At 37.8% G+C, this 21,451-nt stretch overlaps 1 protein-coding gene across 4 annotated transcripts in view; it reads left to right on the plus strand.

Moving 5' to 3' along the window:
* CPEB4 (cytoplasmic polyadenylation element binding protein 4) overlaps positions 1–21,451 on the plus strand; it is a 72,265-nt gene that overhangs the window by 39,582 nt on the left and 11,232 nt on the right. Inside the window, exons 3-5 of one of the 4 annotated variants that reach the window (XM_002710388.5) lie at positions 2,903–2,953; positions 13,934–13,957; positions 15,632–15,805. In XM_002710388.5, coding sequence (XP_002710434.1) covers positions 2,903–2,953; positions 13,934–13,957; positions 15,632–15,805 — 249 coding nt within the window. The remainder of the gene's footprint in view (positions 1–2,902; positions 2,954–13,933; positions 13,958–15,631; positions 15,806–21,451) is intronic. The other 3 variants (XM_008255397.4, XM_008255398.4, XM_008255399.4) reach the window with 3 other exon arrangements.

Consider the following 21,451-nt stretch of genomic DNA (forward strand, 5'->3'; position numbering starts at 1 on the left):
AGGTGTACAGTGTGGCAGACTCTCAGCTGCGTTTCAGAATATTTTTGTGCCTGTCAAGTTAAAATAGTTATGTGCATGCTGGCTTGCTGGCTCGCTCGCTCTCTTAAGATGAGTTTCTGATAAGGTGGAACTTCATTTATTAAACTGGGCTAGCCATTTGATAATTTGTCTTTTTTTTTTTTTGATTCTCACTGTTAATTATCATTCTATGGCATCAACTATGAGGCACTGTCATTTTTATATAACAGTCATGCTTTCAATTGGAATGTTAGTATTTACAAAATTAGAAATAATAAAACATTTCTCCTTAGAAATAAAAGCTCATTTCCTTTTAATCCTTAACACTAATTAATATAATTAAATATTTTTGTTTCTGAATTGGCATATGTCATCTTCTTAAAATGTTTTACGATCAATGAAAGTAGAATGTGTGACCATTCAGCATAATATGGAAGGCCAAAAACCAAACCCAGTGGTGACAGTGACATCAGATAAGGGGGGCATAGAGGGAACATGTAGCAGAGTTCACTTTTTATTGTACTAGAGTTTTACAGTTATAAATTTTATGCATATGAGTGGTGTTTAGAAAGGCCATGGAGAATGCATATTATGAAACAAAAAAGCATGACTTTTTTTTTTTGGTACCAAAATAAACTTATCTTTAATTCCATTTCCCCATGAATATTTTGAAGCACTCTCATTTGTTCCTGTGTAAAAACTCAACTGCTACTTTGAGTGATGTGATTCAGAAATGGTACTCCCCTCTCCACCTACTGTTTAGCAGTTAAGATCATATTCTTGTTCCTACACTCTCAAATCTGCACCCCTCCCCTTTTTAATACTCTTATGACAAGTTTTAAGATCCAGGCTTTCATTAAAACAGTTCTGATGGAATTCACTACATTTGGATACTTGGCTATATACATTGCCGTTAAAGAAGATGAATTTTAGGAAGATACTGAAATATCAGTTAATTTTTGCCTTCTTTTGCCCCTACTGCTACTCCTTAAATAGGAAGAAAGCTGCAACTTCAAGTGCAACAATTAACTATACACACACACACACACACACACATACACACACATATATACATACATATATATATATACACATATGTATATATAGTGAGAAAGATTTTGGAAGATCATTTTTGGTTTTAAAAACTATAAGAAATTTATAAAGTTCTGATTTTGTTTCAAATTAGGCTCCTTGTTTTAGAGGTGGTTGAAAGTTGCTGACAACAGAGAATTTTTTTCATTATCATGACATGAATTCATTTCTGTGAAGACTATTTCAAAGAAATAAGATTTTAAGACATTGAAGCACTCAAGTTCCTTTTTTTTTTTTTTTTGAGAGGCAGAGTGGACAGTGAGAGAGAGAGAGACAGAGAGAATGGTCTTCCTTGCTATTGGTTCACCCTCCAATGGCCGCCGCGGCTGGTGTGCTGTGGCCGGCGCACCGCGCTGATCGGATGGCAGGAGCCAGGTACTTCTCCTGGTCTCCCATGGGGTGCAGGGCCCAAGTACTTGGGCCATCCTCCACTGCACTCCCTGGCCGCAGTAGAGAGCTGGCCTGGAAGAGGGGCAACCAGGACAATCCGGCGCCCCGACCGGGACTAGAACCCAGTGTGCCGGCGCCGCAAGGTGGAGGATTAGCTTAGTGAGCTGCGTCGCCGGCCTCAAGTTCCTTTCTAAGCAGTTACTACTGTGTGGCTGTTGGACTGATGTGACTGCCTGTTAACTCTGGTTTCCAGAGTGTTCGGTGGAACTAAGTAGAGTCTTGTTGGCATCTTGGAAGGTTTGCCCCAGCCTCAAGGTGTGGGAGAACCTCTGCTCATCTGTGTTTCCATTGCCTTTGAGAGTTATGGCTTTGTGAGGTCAGAATTCAGGCTGGTGTTTCCTAAAAGAATGTTTGTAGTTCTGAGTCTGTTTGAAATTCTGCCACTACTCCTGATTTATTTGGAGTGCTGGACAATTGATAGTCAAGTTCCTGTATCCATTCCCTACGTGAGCAAGATTTGTTGAGGGCTCCCTGCTCTTCTAAAGGTGGTTGGATAAGCATGTGGAGTATAGAGACTTAAAGATGTTGCCATAATTGTTTTTATAAGTCAATATAGAACTACATGGTCCAGATACACAGAGAAATTCTTCCACAAAGAAATGTAATTCCTTAAGTATACAAAAATTCAAGCTCCATTTTTCAGCAAACAAAAATTTTGGTATCTTCAAAAATTCTTTTTTGAGGGACTCCTTGGATGTCCAATTAGGCACAAAACTATATTTTGAGGCATTTTAAAATTGGAAGGAAAGTAACTCATGAGTTGTTGAGTGCCTGCTGCCTTCTGGCTACTGTGCTGTGGGCTTTTGGTAGTTTCCATTATGTGTGAGTCCAATGAAATGTCCTTCTTTACCTTTGATATCTATTTCCTGAAAATTGAATTAAGCCTGCTGGCATGTCTTGTACAGGTAGCCACAAACCTGGCACTTTTGTTAGGAGCCACGTAGAAAAATGTTACTGTTTGTAAGATACTTTTTAAAAGTACCAGACTACCCAAATGAACAAAAATTTCACACTTATGGGCAAAAATGTGAAGATTGCTATTATGAGTTGATGTGAGAACTTAATGGTCTAAAGGAAATTGCCTGGATGAGGATTTGGAAATTAGAATGACAGTAGTCAAATATGAAGGATATTTTATTTTCCCACTATCAAACTTTCCTTTTTTGAATTTTGGTGAACATGCTAATTGATTCATTGTGTTCATTAGTACAACAGCTTTATCCCATCAACAGCTTTTTAAATACTTTGGCTATTAAAAGCACTCAGTTCAGCTCTGTCATTGAATAAATTTAAAACATCTATGAAAAAAATTAATTTAGTAACGGCCTTCTTTTACCTTCAGGTCGTCTAAACTATTCATATCCAGGATCCGATAGCTCTCTGCTTATTAATGGTAAGTGATAATTGATTTACCCTAGTGAAGTTCACATAGCTGAAATAAATTACTAGGTGAGAAAATACAATAGTTGCGCCTGAATAAGTGGAGAAATGACATTAGTTTGTTCTATAATGATAATTCCAAGTTACTATTAATCCATCAGCTATTTTAAGAATAATTCTTTTCCCTCAAAATTGTGTCAGACTTTTTTTTGAATTTGAGAGCCAACTGATACCTGTCCTGAAATTAGTGATGATGATAATAAACAAGAATCCCATACAGAAATATAAAGATCCGACATAATCTAACATTAGTTTCCATATAGTAACTTTTGCAATGTCAACATAAAAGCCATTCCCATGTAGCTGAAAAAATCTCCCAGAAGGAGAGGTTAGTCAGAGATCTGAAACCAGAGAGACGCAGCTAAGACCACAGTGCTTGATGTTGCAAAGTACAAGGTCATTTACTGTTTGTTGTCTAAGAGAACAAGAAAAATGAAGTTGTATTAACTTCTACAGTAGCGTTGGTAGGTTCTCCTTAGCTGTTCTAAATATTACTAATGTGCTGTTAAATTCTCTTATGTGTATATGCTGAAGCAAGCTAAGCTTCTCAGGAAACGGGGGACATCTACTCACAGAAAGAATTAAAGAATTTAAATTTTTTTTTCCTTTTTTTTAATTTTAGTGTTACAGAGTAACTGAGTGAACCTTATGCTGGTTTAATATTGAACATGGGTTTCACGTTTTTTTGTGTGTTTATCATACCTTCTGTTTGCTGCAGCCCATTTTAAGACCCACAACCTCTAAGAAGTGTTCTTCACTAAATAGCTATAGTTTTTCTTCATTCCCAAAACACACAAAAAGAAACAAAAACCCCTTTTATTCCTTGTCTCTGACATGTTGTGAATGAGGGATTAAAAATTATTTTTATGACTGAACTCCTTTTGATTAGTTTTGAAACCAGTGCCCTGTGGAACATAGAGTCGTTGAGCCAGAAAGTCTGAAAGAGTTGCCAGGTGCATCCGATCTTCTGGAAACTATTAGTTTATACCAGCCTCACTTATTCATCAGACTTTGATCTTTTTATGCTACAGTGCCAGAAATCATACCAAATATGATATTCCAGCATAATGTGGAAGGCCAAAAACCAAACCCAGTGGTGACAGTGACATCAGATAAGGAGGACATAGAGGGAACATATAGCAGAGTTTACTTTTTATTGTGAAACTAGTCCTGGAGTCAGATCAGCATACTGGAAATAAACCAAGATTTGAGAAACTGCTGTGTGATTTTTAGGAAAAGTGGTCAACTCGTCTTTGTCCCCAGTTTTCTCAGGAAGTTGTTCAGATGGATCATTTGCCTCTGGGCCCTAACTGTTGAGGTGAGGGAAATAAACTGTCTAGTGGGCTTTCCTTAAAGCTACATTTACCTAATTTTTTTTTTAAAGACTATTTCAATGAGATTACTGTTCCTTTTTTTCTCCCTCCTTTAATATCCATTATTTTTTATGGCCCTTACTTGGCAAAGAAAGATTGAAAGATAAACGTTTCCCTGAAATATTTGTTTGGCATTTTACTCTTCCTTAACCTCTAAAAGGGATGAGCGGTGATTATTTTCACTGTTGCATATATGGAGATTTTGTTTATTTAGTAATGTTGTCTTAAACTAAAATATATGAAAATAAAGAAAGAACAACAACAACAAAAATGTCCAAGAAGGGAAACTTGCTGTCTCCTCAAGCAAAGTCCAGTAATGTAAGGTTATGACTGCCATGATCTCTCATCGAATATTCAGCTTGTGGACTCCAAAAATTGATTTTGTGAAATTTCATCTAGTGTTAGTTGTTTTTTTTTTTTTTTGACAGGCAAAGTTAGAGACAGAGAGAAAGGTCTTCCTTCCGTTGGTTCACCCCCCACAAATGGCCACTCTGGCCGATCCGAAGCCAGGAGCCGGGTGCCTCCTCCTGGTCTCCCATGTGGGTGCAGGGCCCAAGCACCTGGGCCATCCTCCACTGCCTTCCTGGGCCACAGCAGAGAGCTGGCCTGGAAGAGGAGCGACTGGGACAGGATCCGGTGCCCCAACAGGGACTAGAACCCGGAGTGCTGGCGCCACAGGCGGAGGATTAGCCTAGTGAGCTGCAGCACCAGCCTAGTGTTAGTTTTAATTTCCGAGTAACTAGGATCAGTTTATTCATGTCACTTATTCGTTTATAATGAAGAATCAAACTTCCAGGTAGAGCAGGTATTAAGGTTGACGGATAGACCCATTCTCTTTCCCTGGTAAAGTCCAGATTACAGTACAACATTACTTGAAAGTCATATTAGAACTAAAGAAGGCAGGAGGGGTATGCATAAATTCTTAGGCACCTTGATTTAGGCAGAAGCATTGTCTGTTTTTGCAGTCTTCTTTGTGAAACATATTCTGGAGTGATAAATACATATTCTGTAGATAAATAAATCTCATTCAAGTGTTGATTCTTGGTAGCTTAGTTCTCACTTTAGCTCAGGTTTTGGGGGGGTTTTTGTTGTAAATATAGTCTGGTGAATTAATTGTGCTTAATGCTTAATGAAGACAAACTTGAGGATTAGAAATGCTACCCATCTCAAGGGTTTTGGTAAGGATTAAATATATGTTAATCGCTTAACAGAACACCTGGCACACAGTATGTCAAAATAGAATAAGTAGAATAAGTAATTTTGAGGGGGCCAATGCTGTGGCATAGTGGGTGGGCCACCACCTGCAGCGCCAGCATCCCATGTGGATACCAGTTCGAGTCTCGGCAGCTCCACGTGTTATCCAGCTCTCTGCTGTGGCCTGGGATAATAGTAGAAGATGGCCCAAGTCCTTGGGCTCCTGCACCCATGTGGGAGACCCAGAAGAAGCTCCTGGATTTGGATTGGTGCAGCTCTGGGCTTTGCAGCCAGTTGGGGAGTGAACCAGCAGATGGAAGACCTCTCTCTCTGCCTCTCCTTCCCTCTCTGTGTAACTCTGACTTTCAAATAAATAAATCTTTAAAAAAAAGTAATTTATGGTAAGGAATATTAGTGCTAAAGCTTTATAAGAAAAATATATAAAACAGGGATTATTTTTGTAGAAATTATCTATAATTGAACTTTTTTGGCTTATTAAGATAGATAATCTGTAACTATTCACTTTCAAATGTTATATCCATACAACCTTTATTTTTTTAAAAAGATTTTATTTATTCATTTGAGAGGTAGAGTTATAGACAGTGAGAGAGAGAGAGACGAGACGGAGAGAAAGGTCTTTCCCAGGCCATAGCAGAGAGCTGGATTGGAAGTGGAGCAGCTGGGACTAGAACTAGTGCCCATATGGAATGCAGGTGGAGGATTAACCTACTGCGTCACAGAGCCGACCCCCATACAACCTTTTCTTAACACTAAACCATAGAAACCTCATGCCTTATGTCACTTGATAGTCATTGTTTCACTTTAAGTCTGAATGGAACTATAAGGAGCTTCGTTTCCCTGTCCTCCATAAGTGGTGTATTCAGGCTTTACAAAGCCTCTGGGTAGGTGATTATATCATCATTCTACTTTGTTTCAGTTGTAACTTTCAGAGTCTTTTCTGCCAAGTTATCTGTGGAATGACATTTCTTGTTTTATGTGGATAAAAATGTAGAAGCACTGTTTATCCTCTAGCTCATATGAACATTTTAACATGAACATACGAACTTATGTGATTTTTTTATTGTGAACTTGTTTTAAAATTTTGAAGCAGTCTCAAAGGTTTTTGAAAAGAAGTGTAATTTAAGGCCCAAATAAGTGAAAAGAAAAAAAGCCAAGTTATCTACCAGTTTTCAGCAGTGTATATTGGAATTACATTGGAATTTACTTAAACAGAGATACAAGGGACTTAGTTACCCATGAGTCATATTATTACTTCTTCTTCTTTGGCTACACTCAGTCAACAGTTTTCATACTGTGTGATGACCTCCTTATATTACTTATCACTTTTATAACATAATGTATGCTGGTGTAATTCAACAAATAATGATTGATAACTGAGCTAAGAATATTGTGTACATTCTAGGGAATTATGCACACTATATCAGTGTTATATTTTGCAGAGATCTTTTTGGGGTCAGTCTTGGGGAAATTCTTGGATTCTGGATGTATAAAAAACTCCAAAGTTTCTCTCTAGCTGCTTTTTGTATGCTGTATTAATTTGCTAGGGATGCTGTAATAAGTACAATCTGTATGGTTTAAAAAGAAATTTTTCTCACATCTGGAGTCTAGAAGTCAGATCAAGCAGTTATTGGGGTTGATTTCTTCTGAGGCCTCTCCTTTGCATATAGACAGCTGTCTTCACATGGTTTTCCCTCTGGTCATATCTGTCGTAAGGACACTAGTCACTTTTGAATTAGTGCCTACCTCAATGACCTCAGTTAACCTTAATTACCTCTTTAAAAACCCTGCCTTCACATTCTGAGGTACTGAAAGTTATGACGTCAACATAGGAATATGGGGAATAAATTCAACCCATAACAGAGGTCTTTTGCTAGTTCATTTCATTTTACTAGTTCATTTCATGTAAAGAGAATATAGTTAGAAGATCTATTTTATGGTTATGGAAAGTAAACCTTTTGGTTTCTTTTGGTTAAGTCAGAAGGAGTACTAAACATCAGCGAGATTTACCTCAAATTCTTCTGGTGTATAGTATCTTAGCTCTGAGTTACACATGGATTGAAATATTTATTATTTTTCTTTTACCTAACTTGAAGTTTTTTTTTCTTTCTTTCTATTTTTAAAGATTTGTTTATTTATTTGAAAGGCAGAGTTACAGAGAAGCAGAGGCAGAGAGAGGGAGAGAAAGAGGTCTTCCATCCTCTGGTTCACTCCTCAAATAGCCGCAATGGTTGGAGCTGGACCAGTCCAAAGCCAGAGGCTTCTTCTGGGTCTCCCACATGGGTGCAGGGGCCCAAGGACTTGGGCCATCTTCTACTGCTTTCCCAGGCCACAGCAGAGAGCTGGATCGGAAGTGGAGCAGCGGGGACTAGAACCGGCGCCCACATGGCATGCTGGCATTGCAGGTGGCAACTTTACCCACTACACCACAGCACTGGCCCCTAATTTTTTTTTTTTTTCTTAACCTAAGAGAAGTAACATATGAGAGGAGTCTTCAACAAATTCATGAAAAATGCATGTTACAAAAATGATGCACAGATTTCAAATTTTATACACCAAAATAAACTTTTCATTTTCTAACAAATTTTTAAATACCCCTGTACAACCCACTCTAATAAAGTGCTTATGTGTTGTACTTTTTTGTTTTTTCAAATTTCCATTCCACTGCTTTAGCCCTTAGAATTAACTGCTCCAAAAATGAAATGTGCAGCAGAGGAAAATTATAGAACAATAATAAAAAAGAATGTTGATTTTAACCAACTCATATGTATATTTCCTTTCTTGTGAGGATATTTGTTTGCTTAGAAGCAACAACTAAATATTCGCTTACCTCAGAGGATGGGATTAGTAAGAGATCTTTAAAAGGTTAGGATAGAATAACCTCTCTTAATTATAGTTCTTCGGAATAAAAGGAGGAAGATTGTTTAATTGGAGAGAGAGGCAGATACCTGTAAAGTAGGAAGGTGTAATTTATCCAAGAGAAATTTACATTATAGTGACCTACTGAAAATATGTATAATATGGTTCTATTTACTACAGTAGGAAGTAAGTTGAAAGATCCTTTCATGAAAAAGATCATATGGAAACATTATTACATATGACCTTGTAGTTAGTAATGAAAAGCTGAGAAAAATTGTTGAAGATCAGACTGTGCACATACAAGTTTACTGTTGTACTGTTATTCTCATTTGCTCGGTATAAGGAAACTAAGGGTTAGGCGTATACAGAAACCAGAGTTGTATTTTTAAATCTTCTCTAAGAACTCTGTATAAACTGTTACATTTTTATATCTTAGGAATGTTCTTTGAATATTGTTGTCCCAATAAATCAGTATAAACATGAGATAGTATGACATGGGAAATTCTAAATATTAAGCATGTATATAAATTGATTTTGTATGGTGAATCTGTTGATCTATAAAATCATTGAAAATAACTTTGTATCTTTATTGAAATTTATGCTTTGACCATTTAATGATTTTATCTGTTTTTGGTTCTGCTACCTTAACTCCTTTTTTTTTTTTTTTTAAGATTTTATTTATTTATTCAAAAGTCAGAGCCACACAGAGGAGAGGCGAAGTGGGGGGGTCTTCCATCCATTGGTTCACTCCCCAAATGGCCGCAACGGATGGAGCTGCGCCAATCCGGAGCCAGGAGCCTCCTCCGGGTCTTCCACGTGGGTGCAGGGGCCCAAGGACTTGGGCCATCTTCTACTGCTTTCCCAGGCCACAGCAGAGAGCTGGATCGGAAGTGAAGCAGCAGGCTTTCAAACGGGTGCCCATATGGGGTTCCGGTGCTTCAGGCCAGGGTATTAACCTGCTGGGCCACAGTGCCGGCCTCTACCTTAATTCTATCTAGCTTTGAGGCTTTGATTGGTATCTTTTTAGCTGATCTAGTAATTTGGCTAATCCTTCCAACATTTTTTTAGACTTAATGGAAACATTAGTTATTTGATAACATCTTTTCATATGAGCTGCTGTGTTTTTTTTTTTCCAAATAGAGTTACTATCTGCTTTTTTACTGTGGATCAGGGAGAAGTGTAAGCAGGTGGGAAGCTAAAGGTAGACCAGAACAGCCTGAATAGAATCAATTCTTTCATTGCCTACTAAAACCTAGGAAAATTTTATCTTTGAGGACCTGAAGTCCTAATCTTCACAAGAATTGACAAGGTATTCTCATGTGAAAAAGGATGCTTTCTTTAGTATTTCCTCTCTGCCAAGAAGAAAATAAAAAAGGGTCCATTAACAAATATACTAATATAACATATACAAAAGTAAGAAATCCAAATAGTTCAAGAAGGGAAAAAGGGAGAAGTAAAAGCCATCTCTTTTTTTTAATCTGTTTCTCTCTACAAAGTTATTATTATTTATAGAAAAAGGATGTATGCAAACTTCTAAATATGAATAGCTATTTCTTATTTTTAAATTTATATCATACATAGGTAGACATTCATGTAAGCTGCATCTTGGAGAACTTCAGAAACCAACAAGCACAGGGGAACATGCCACATTGTAAATGTGAATCAAGTATTTCTTCTTATAGATACTTATTCTTTTTGACTATTACAAATGTTGCAATAAATAAGGAAAGGATACATTATTTTGATAGAGAAATAATACTTCATTTTAATAATGAAATGTGTGTATTATATGGAGGGGGAAGTCCTAATGATCTTTTAGTTGAACCTTCTTTGCAAATATAGCACCATAGAGTAATGGAATATTTTACTAGAGAGAATTCATTGATGAATATAGGGCTAACAATAAGGAAAGTATTTGTAAGCAATCCTGTAAAGATATTTTAGAAATAAAATATTTACCAATAGATTTAATAACATGTTTCCAGAAGTTGTAAAAACTAATGGCCATAATATTTCAAGCCCATTTTAACATTCATGAATCCCATTGTCCTGATTATAAAATTATAGAGACTTTATATATCAAAACTAGGAAATAAAAATAAAAATGGAGAAACATTCATGAAAATAGTATTCATCTGACAGGGAGATTTTTATTCAGTGGCAATGGTGTCTCTTTTAAAAATTCTTGTAACAGTATGCTCTTTGGTAAAGGAAAATTCTTAACAGAGCTTACTTCAGCTGACTTAGCTAAAACTTCCAAAACATAGGTTTCTTTCAACATAATTAAAGCCATTTTTGTACTTGTCACTTCCTTGGATGTTTGAAAAACATCAGATAATAAACAACACTTGAGAGTCACGAGACTGGAAATCTGTCTGATATCTATTCTCAGGAAAAGGATGAGGATCTGTGTTGCAAGTATTTCATCATAATGTTTGTGCCAAGTATTATTTGAAATAAATGAGAAAAAGGTATTTTATTACAACTTTTGTATAAATTGGCACTACTTGACATTCTTAATGTGTGGGTTCTGGTTACATTAATGTGGACACCTGTGGAAAATTCATTGAACTGTGGTTTATTTACTTTTCTGTATATGTCATATGTCAAAATTTACAGTAAAAATAATGTATAGGGGCCAGCATTGTGTTGCAGTGGGTTAAGCTGCCTCTTAGAATGCTGGTATCGTATATCAGAGTGCCATTCAAGTCCCAGCTGCTCTGCTTCCAGTTAAGCTCCCTGCTAATGTATCTGGGACAGCAGTGATACTTGGGCTCTGGGCACCCTTGTGGGAGACCTGGATAGACTTTCTGGCCCCTGGCTTCAGCCTGGCCCAACCTGGCTTGTTGTAGCCATTTGGGGAGTGAACCAGCAGATGCAAGATCTCTCTCTCGTTGCCTCTCTCTATCTCTGTCACTGTGCCTTTTAGATAATAAATAAAATCTTTTAAAAAATAAAATAAGGGGGCTAGTATTTTGGTGTAGCAGATTAAGCAGCCACGTGGACATTGGCATCCCATACAGTTGTCAGTTCGAGTCCTGGCTGCTCCAGTTCTGATCCTTCTCCCTGCTAATGCACGTAGGAAAGCAGTGGGTGATGGCCCAAATGTTTGGACCCCTACCCCCATGTGGGAGACCCAGATGAACCTCTTGGCTTTGGCTTGTCCTAGTCTGGCGTTGCAGTCATTCTGGGGAGTGAACCAGCAGATGGAAGATTCTTCTCTTTTTGTAACTCTGCCTTTTAAATAAAATAAATCTTTAAAAAATGTATAAATGATTATAGGTGGCAATAAAAATTTATACATCTTAATTTTGCATGTTCCAGGATGTCGTTGTTAATTTTTAAGTATTACTTTACTTAGTTTCCATATCTGGAGTTTTTATAGTTGTAAAAATTGTATAGTTATAGCTTATTTTGCCATTTAGTTTTCAAAATTTAACCATGGATTCTTTTTACATTAGCAGTTTCATTTTCCAATATATAACCAAAGTTTGAATGTACACATTTGAAGATTTTGAGGTTATTTAGTTTTAGCTTTTGATTCACAGCTTTTGCTGTCCTTGGGACTATATTTTTGAAGTAATGGACAGTATTGCAGCTTTCTTGTAAACTTTCTAGCCTTTAAAAGCCTACTATTTTAAAATATCTGAGGTTTTTTTTTTTTTTTTTTTTTGTAATTCAGGCATCATCAATCAGCTTTAATACTGACAAAATGAGGATTTTCAGATTATTAGTTTCTTCAAACTCTCTTGTGTTTGAAGCAGTTGTATAAGTAGAATGTTCTTAAATATGTGCTTCTCTGAACATCATTTGTCTTTCTAGGCTCTATCTGATTGACTGTCAGAAAGTATCCTTTCCCTTATAAACTTTCCTAACTGCTTGAGGGAGGTTTTTGTGTTATTTTAATCCATTTGCTCACTAGTAATGGGAGAATTACATTTTTAGATGAGATGTAGTTTGATTTTTGAAAATATTCTCATGGTATTTCTGAGTTATATTTGTTTAGCATTTATCTAGAAGGCTAGTATAAGAACCCTGACTAGTTTGTGTAGTGATTCCTGTCCTCTTCTCTCCCCTCCTCACCCTTCCCCTCCTCACCGTTCCCCTCCCCCCCGTTCCCCCCCCCCCCCCATTCATAATATTTATTTGAAAGGCAGAGTTTCACAGAGAGGGAGAGATAGATCTTCCATCCTCTGGTCTACTCCCCAAATGTCCACAATGGCTGGGGCTGAGCCAAGCAGCTGGATTGGAATTAGAGCAGCTGGGAGCCCATATGGGATGCCGACATTGTAGGCAGCGGCTTAACCTGTTAGGCCACAACACTGGTCCATGTAGTGATTTCTTAAAGGTACTATATCTTCTAAATCAAATTCCAGCTTCCTGTTTAAAACCTTATCCCCAGCCAAGTCCCTGCTTGTTCCATCTGCTTCTTTTCGTGAAAAGTACAGCACCTCCACCTGTGGCATTGCCAGAGTTCAGATGCCCTTTGTTTTTTCCTTTAAGGCCTACCTCATATGCCACCCTTGCTCTTTAATCAGAAACAATTGCTGCTCCTCCTTTGTCCCTATGGCACCTACCATATTATCAGTATAGCAGTGGGCTTGTTCCATTATCATTGTGTGTGTGCCTCTGTGGCTCTCTGTCATTTAACCTTTCTGGTTCATTGAGGTAAAGGTCATGTGCTATTTATCCATAATGCTTAGCAAGATCAGGCATTCAAGAAATGTTTGTTGAGTGGAATTGAAGCATTTGATCAGACTGGACTTGTAAGTGCTAATTTGTTTCATGAAGGACTTTCCTTTTTTAAAGTTTTCTGATTTAAGGTTTATATTGTTGTTTCCTGAGAATTCAGGTTTATCTTCTGGAATAATAATTGCCTTCTCATTTCTCTGTGGCTACAACCTACTTGGCAATAAAATGCCAAACCTTTTTATTTTTCAATATTTGAAACTTGGCAGAAGATTTGATTAGGGAAAAGAAACTTCTGACTAAAAAAGAAGTTTATAAATTGCCTAAATATTTCATTTGTTATGATTTTCATTTATTAGAGATTAACTGAGAAATAATAAAATTAATGTTTATTCAGTAGTGGGGAAAAAGTCATGAATTAAATATTGCCATACCTACTAAATTGCCAGTTAGTAGAGAATTGTGAGAGAAAATATGATTAATATGGTAGTAATTTGTTTATATCTTGTTACATACTGCCTTAGTTTCCTAATAATTTGGACCCTTGGCAACAATTACAACAAAAAAAGCTTCACTTAAAGCAAACAAGATTCAATAAAGCTTTCTCTAGTGTCTTTGAAGAATGTTAAAAAAAATGCATTAAATTGACCCCTCACCATTCAATTCCTGTTTTTGAAGCCAGGAAATGAAGAATATAGCCCGATTTTTTCACTTTGAAAAGCTAGTAGATGAAATCACAATTGATTCTTTTGACAATGTTTGAAAGGTTGTTTTTTTTTTTTTTCTCATTTGACATGCAGCAAGGACATATGGGCGAAGGAGAGGTAACATTATTGTTTCTAATTTTTGAATATATCAGTTGTATTTGGAGAGGACCTAGGCCTGCTCAGTTTCTAACCTTTGTGGGGAAAGGAAGAAGGAAAGTGAAGCACAGCTTTGAAACATTATGTAGTTTCTGCGTTGTAGTTAACGTCTGATTCTAATTTGAAGGAGATAATGAGCTCTAGACAAATTACCAGAGTGGTAGGATTAGGATTTGAATACAAATGATTTCCATATATTATATTAGAAAGTTAACTTACTTACAGCTGATGAATTGCTTCCTTTTTCTTTCTGAAAGGATTTTCTTAGGGGAAAAGTTAACAATCTTTAACAGGGAAACTAGTCAGATTAGTCTCAAAATACCTTACTATCTTGGAGGTTCAATTATACTTAAATACCTTATGTCTGCTTTTTTAATACTGGGCATAATACATTTGGTTTAAATGAGATGAACTAAATAAACAACTTATCTTACAAATTTTAACATTGGGGAATAAAGCTTTAGAAGTTTTAGGGAATTTTAAAGAGTCATTTCCTAATGGTACCTGAGTAAACTTTATTTTTGCTAGCTATAAGTTTTGCCTTTTGATAAGAAAGTAAGACAGTTAAATAGCTTAGATTTAAAATGTAAGTGTTTTATGAAGATCATTCTGGAAATAACTTCCAATTCTATAATCATTTTGTCTTCATTTGACATGGTATTATAGGATATATTTGTAATAAATATTGTTTGCATTTGATAATGAAATTTAAGAGACCAAGTGCGTCCACAGAAGGACATTGGAATGTTTCAATTGTGGAAGAACACTTGAGATGCATGTGCAGAGGATCCATTAGCAAATGCCTTAGGTAGTACCTAGGTGTAAATTTGCAGCCTGGAAAGTGATAAAACAGTGCTTGAGAGATTCTGTAGTTATTTGTATTACTCTCTTTTGCTTATGATTTAAAAATTCGTATTTTACTGTCAGGTAAATATGGGAAAACTGTTATACACATTGACATCTCTGATCTTTCCACTTGTATATTCTAGATGGTATGATTTTTAGACAGCAAATTTAATCACCGGTTACCCAGCTAAAAATAACTCTATCTTTAGCATGCCTCTGGATTTTAAAATCTGTAAGACTAGATAATGCTGGATAACAGCACTAAGTGGATTTTGATTATTTCCCATTAGTTAAGGTAAACTAAACTGAGTAGTCACTTTAGAAATGGACATGTTCACTTTAAGCACTTTCTTAGGGGAAACTATGCAGGCTATATATAGTGTTTGATCTTTTAAAGAAATTTAAGTGATCCAGTACCTTATAGCCAAATTTGATACTTAATGTATGTGTCTAGGCCAGTGGCCATGGGGCCCTGCCAAAGTGGTGCAGTGTGCTGCCAACTGCTTTGAGAAGAATGCTCTCTCCTACTGTACTTCATTTCACCTTGCTGAAGTCTGGATCCCAGTGGGATACTTGAGCAGCCCTCTATTTAACCATATGCTTTCTTTCTGACTCAGTTGGGACTTTAAGTTGATAGGAATTCAAGAGCATATCTGAATGATCCTGTTACTCAGTGAGAAAAGTACAAGCAGCAGTTTTATTCATTCTGCCATTTTCCTTGTTTCTTGTGCGTGATAATCAGTGGCAAGGAACATTTATTGTTAATTTTTTTCTGGTTTTCTGTTCCAGGTCAGTCTTCACTGTTTCCAATGGAAGATGGATTTTTGGATGATGGCCGTGGGGATCAACCTCTTCATAGTGGCCTGGGTTCACCTCACTGCTTCACTCACCAGAATGGGGAAAGAGTGGAACGGTATTCTCGCAAGGTGTTTGTGGGTGGATTGCCTCCTGACATTGATGAAGGTATGTTTACAAAGATGTATTCCTAACGGGGTGCCCACAGCTACTCTCACACAGTGCAGAACTTATAGATAGTGGTTGTTGTTATTATAGTAACAGTCTTATCGAGCTCCAGGGATTCAATCATGATTGTGTTGTTCTCTTGCCTTAGTTCACAGAAGGAAAGGAAGCAGGGCTGTGGGAACCAGCTGAAGCAAGGGATTGGACTAAATAAAAAAAAAAAAAAATAAAGCTCACTGGAAAAACTGTCCAAGGATTCCTTTGTTGTGGGCAAACATAGGTGCTAACTGTCTTTTTGTCTGTGTAAGATACCTTGGCCAAATTCAATTATGTATTTTCTATTTCTTTCCCACTTTTTACAAGTACTCCATAAACATATAGTTCATTGTTTTATAGTTTAAACTCTTAGATTAAGCATGAACTTTTGAGAAATATAGCCTATGGTTGTACTTTAAGAAAGAGATTCTTGTCATATAATTTTATATTTTTTCATGCAGCAAATACTTGTATGTTTTCTAAACACCATGTTCTGTTCTTGGGCTTGTTTACAGTATAAACAAGATAGAAGGTCCCTGTTTGCATTCTGTCTCATAAGAAAATGTGTAAACGTGCAAGAAAATATCAGACAGGAGGTATTGAAGGACAGACAGGGTGATGTTATGTAGAATTATAAATAGGGAGTCTGAAGCCGGCATTGGGGTGTAGCAAGTTAAGCTGCTCCCTGTAATGTCAGCATCCCATATGGGCAGCAATTTGAGACCTGGCTGCTCCACTTCCAATCCAGCTCCCTGCTAATGAGTCTGGGTAGTCAGTGGAGGATGGCCCAAGTGCTTGGGCCCCTGCACTCACATGGGATTCCCAGAAGCAGCTCTGGGCCCTGACCGTTGTGTCTATTTGGAGAATGAACCAGCAGATGAAGATTGATCTCTCTCTCTCTCTGTCTGTCTCTCTGTCTCTGTAATTCCGCCTCTCAAATAAGTGGTAAATAAATCTTTAAAAAAAAAGAGGCTGGCGCCGCGGCTCACTAGGCTAATCCTCCGCCTAGCGGCGCCGGCACACCGGGTTCTAGTCCCGGTCGGGGCGCCGGATTCTGTCCCGGTTGCCCCTCTTCCAGGCCAGCCCTCTGCTGTGGCCAGGGAGTGCAGTGGAGGATGGCCCAGGTGCTTGGGCCCTGCACCCCATGGGAGACCAGGAAAAGCACCTGGCTCCTGGCTCCTGCCATCGGATGAGCGCGGATGAGCGCGGTGCGCCGGCCGCAGCGCGCCAGCCGCGGCGGCCATTGGAGGGTGAACCAATGGCAAAGGAAGACCTTTCTCTCTGTCTCTCTCTCTCACTGTCCACTCTGCCTGTCAAAAAAAAAAAAAAAAAAAAAAAAAGGAGTCTTACTTGACTGGGTGATTAAGGAAAGCTTCTTTGAGGAAATGATATTTGAGCTGAAACCAGAATGTAGAGGCAGCCAAGCAAACATGTGGGAAGACCAGTTGTCCAGGAACATACTGTTCATTGATGGTACTAAGTGACCCTAACAAAAATCGAACTAACAGACCTTCTAGCAATCACATATCTTTTGTTGCTTTCTTTCCTTATTTCTTTTGTCTGGCTTCTTGAATGGAAATGTAAATAAACTAATGTTATGGAGAATAGAATAGATTTCTCTAAAAATATAATCATAATTTTTAATAACTTTCTATATAGACAAGGATTAAATTCATTGAGCCACTTCATTTTCCTTAAGATGATCAATCTTCTTAGAAGGTTGAGGCAAAATGGTTCCCAAGTCAAAGATTGAAATAAGCATAGCATTGTTTTTCTGCTTTGTTTTGTTCTTTAGTCTGCAGTACAATATCTTGGAGGAAGCTGTGGTGAAATTTCATCTAGTTTGAATCAATTTCTGCCCTGTCTTCAAAGAGCATAACTTGAAGACTATTGTGTTCTGCAGAATTGTGCACTAAAAACTACCCGGTCTATGGGGAAAATAGGGTTAGACGCAGATCATTTAAAACCGAGTGATTTTGTACCTGAGGTTAACAAAAAGGATTAGTACCTTGGAAATAACTTGGGCAGTTCAGGCAAGTAGCTCAGCATGCTTGGGGCTGCCTCAAGGATTACTGAAATACACAAAACCAATAGAGCAGAAATGCTGACTTGCAAGCATGAAGGCAGCACAGATGGAAGAGGGCTTCTGAGCACCTGAGGAGGTACAGACCGCCAGGAGCTGGGAAGCCTGCAAGGCTGGGAGTACATCCTTCTGCCAAGAGAGCCTTGGTTGCTACAATCATTTTAAATTTTATTATAGAGCTGTTTGTGCTGCCTGTGCATTAAACAAGAAGGGGGCTTTTTCCTTTCCTGATTATTGTAATTCTGTTCTCACTATGCTAACTCACCTTAACTAGGAAAAATCATTTATGAATGAGTACAACTTCATATTATACTGACAGCATTCCTCTGTGTGCTAGTCTCACATGAGCCAGACTGCATCATAAAAACAGATTTCATAGAAGAATAGACTACTGTTTCCCAATCTAGGGGAGGTGATAACAGTTCTACAAGATGAGAATTTTAATATATACTGGCTCCATCTCTTTTGTTCCTCTGTCCTGACTTATCTACACATGCTTGCCTGTTCTTCCCAGAAGTCTCTTGAAAATTTATTTTCCTATAACCTAATTAGTTATTCAAATATATATAAATAAAAATATATAAAACATAAAATAATTTTATCTTTCAAATTAATGGCGAAGTATGATCAGACCATCCCTTCAGTGCATATCTTCTTTCCTGCCTCTTTTTCCTTCCAGTCTCAAAATATTGTTGTCTAAGACAGTGAGTTGATGAGGGGGAAGAGGGTACCTAGTGGAAGAGTCTGTTTAAATATGCCATGCGACTGCTGAGTAGTATGCATGGTATCTAAGAAATTAGAACAATAAAATCTAGGGTAGAAGCTGGAGGCTAGCAAGGTAGATAAAAGATTGGTTATTCTGAGCAAGTAAGTAAATACATCATAGATCATGGGAGCTTCTTTTCTCACCATGAAAGGAGAATTTTAAAAACTCAGGGAGGTGGCAAGTATGGTGGAATAGTGCATTAAACTGCTACTTGGGACACCTCATCCCATATCAGAATACCTGCAATTGGATCCTGTTTCTACTTCTGATCCAACATTTCTACTAATGAGCCTGAAAGGCAGCAGATGATAGCCCAACTTCTTGGGTTCCTGCTACCCATGTTGGAAATCCGGATAGAGTTCCTGGCTCCTTGCTTCAGCCTGACTCAGCCTCTACTGTTGGCAGGCATTTGAGAAGTGAACCAACAGATTGAAGATCTCTCTCTGCCTCTCCCTCTGTCACTCTGAGTTTCAAATGAGGAAGTAAATAAATCTAAAAAAGAAAAGAAAAAAAACCCTAAGATGTTGTAATGGAATTGGAAATATCAATATGAACTGATTTACTTTTATAAACACACAGACTCAAAATAGTTCTATATTAGTCTTTCATACTTAAACTAAAATACCTAAAAGGAACTTCTTAGGAAGGAAGAAGGTTCATTTCAGAGGTTCACAGTATTGAGTTCTGGTATCTGGTGAGGCTAAAGGATGGTGGAGGGGCAATTGTATGGCCAACCAAAAAATCAGAAACAGAGCACACTCCTACCATCTATGTAGTTTCCTTCTAATACTGTGAATCAACTTGTGCTGACAACATAATTTAATCCAGTCACTTTCCAGAAACCCTGCTTTCAGGCATCATAATTAGGTCAAGTCTCTGCCCTTAATCTATCAACCATTAATATTAATTCATTAGATGTTAACATAAGACTCTGGGATTTAAACATCTGCATCAGTTTGGAAAGCTAACTCCTGTTTCAACCATAACAAGTTAAAAATGTATGTTTGTATTCATTTATGTTTTAGTTTTGAGAAGACTTAGAGATAATGAATACCATTAGCAATGACTTTATGGAGCACCTGAATCTCAGTTTCTAGGTATCTTTTACCATTGAAAGGAACCATACATCTTCATAAAAATGACTGATGGTAGGGCTGGGGCAAGGAGAGAACAAGATGAGCCTGGAGTATCTTCTTGGGCCAGAAAGTATGAAAATGCTTAAAGAATGATGGGGATAGGTCAGAAGACTCCACTGGCCAAATTGAGCATCAAAATAAATGAAGAGAAAGTTAGATTACAACTTATTGAATAAAATAGGTTCATATTGATATAAATAAAAGAAACAGAAGGGAACGCTCTTCCTTAGTACATAATAGTAACTAGTAAATGTCAAAGGAATGGTGAAAATAGAAATCAGCATTTGGCGACCATCAGTGTAGTTGATGTAGGCAGGAATTTTCAGTGGATGCCAAGGTTGATGAGAGAAGAGGATTTTGGTGATTGTTAACACAGTGTCCCCCTGCAAAATACTAAACAGACACAAAAGGAAAAATGGTTTACTTTTGGTAGAGAAACCATCAAGATTAACATGCCCAGTGGTATGGTGGGGCAGCATTGTATCATTATGATGGTGGTATTCCTGTTTGGAATGCAAGGCATGAGTCTGGTCATGGGGAAGCAGTGCAGATCTCTCTCTCTCTAAAGCCCACACGTGATCCATCCTGTGGGTAGTAGACATTTACATTACTTCCCTGGTTTTGCTCTTTTTTTTTTTTTTTTAAAGATTTATTTACTTATTCAAAGGTCAGAGTTACACAAAGAGAGTAGGAGAGTCAGAGAGCAAGAGATAAAGAGAGACTTCCATTCGCTGGTTCACTCCCCAACTGGCCACAACAGCTGGAGCTGCGCTGATCTGAAGCCAGGAGCCAGGAGTTTTTTCCAGGTCTCCCACGTAGGTATAGGGACCCAAGGACTTGGGCCATCTTCTACTGCTTTCCCAGGCCATAGCAGAGAGATGAATCAGAAGTGGAGCAGCCGGGACCTGAACCAGCACCCATATGGGATGCTGGCATTGCAGGCGGCAGCTGTACCTGCTACGCCTTGACGTATAGATCTCAACTGAGGACCATTATTATCTTAAGTCAATCTGAGCTACTCTAACAAAATACCATAGAGTGGGTTGTTTATAAACAAAAGAATTTTCTCAAAGTTCTGGAGACTGGGAAGTCCAAGATCAAGGTGCAGCAGAGTCATTGTCTGGTGAGTGCCTTCCTTGTAGATGACTGTCTTTTCACTGTAATAGCATATGGGCCTTTTCTTCTGTAAGGACACTAAGTCCATTGGTGAGGGCTCTACTCCTGAACCTGATTACGTACTAACCCCTCTCACCCTTCAAACACCTCTTACTGAGGGTTAGGCTCCAGCACCAAGAGTCAGACCATAATAGTCATTCTACAGAGTGAATATGAAAGGTAGGAAGGAATGAGGAGCTGTGCAAATTCAAAAAGCTTGATGCTCCAGGGATATAATCTGTAAATATAACATTTTCTGGCTAGGATTCTGGATCACAAAGGAAAAAAGATATATTTGGGTAGTTTGAAATGTAAATTGGGCAGTAGTATTATATCAATATTGATTTCCTGATTGAGAGGTTGATGCTTTATAAAGACCTGACCTTGCTTTAAGCAGGGATCAACAGTTCTGTTTTGGTGGTACCAAGAATCATGTCAAAAAGATAATGGATAAATGGCTAGATTTTCATACA

This window comes from Oryctolagus cuniculus, chromosome 6, assembly GCF_964237555.1.
Source record: "Oryctolagus cuniculus chromosome 6, mOryCun1.1, whole genome shotgun sequence".
Taxonomy (NCBI): Eukaryota; Metazoa; Chordata; class Mammalia; order Lagomorpha; family Leporidae; genus Oryctolagus; species Oryctolagus cuniculus.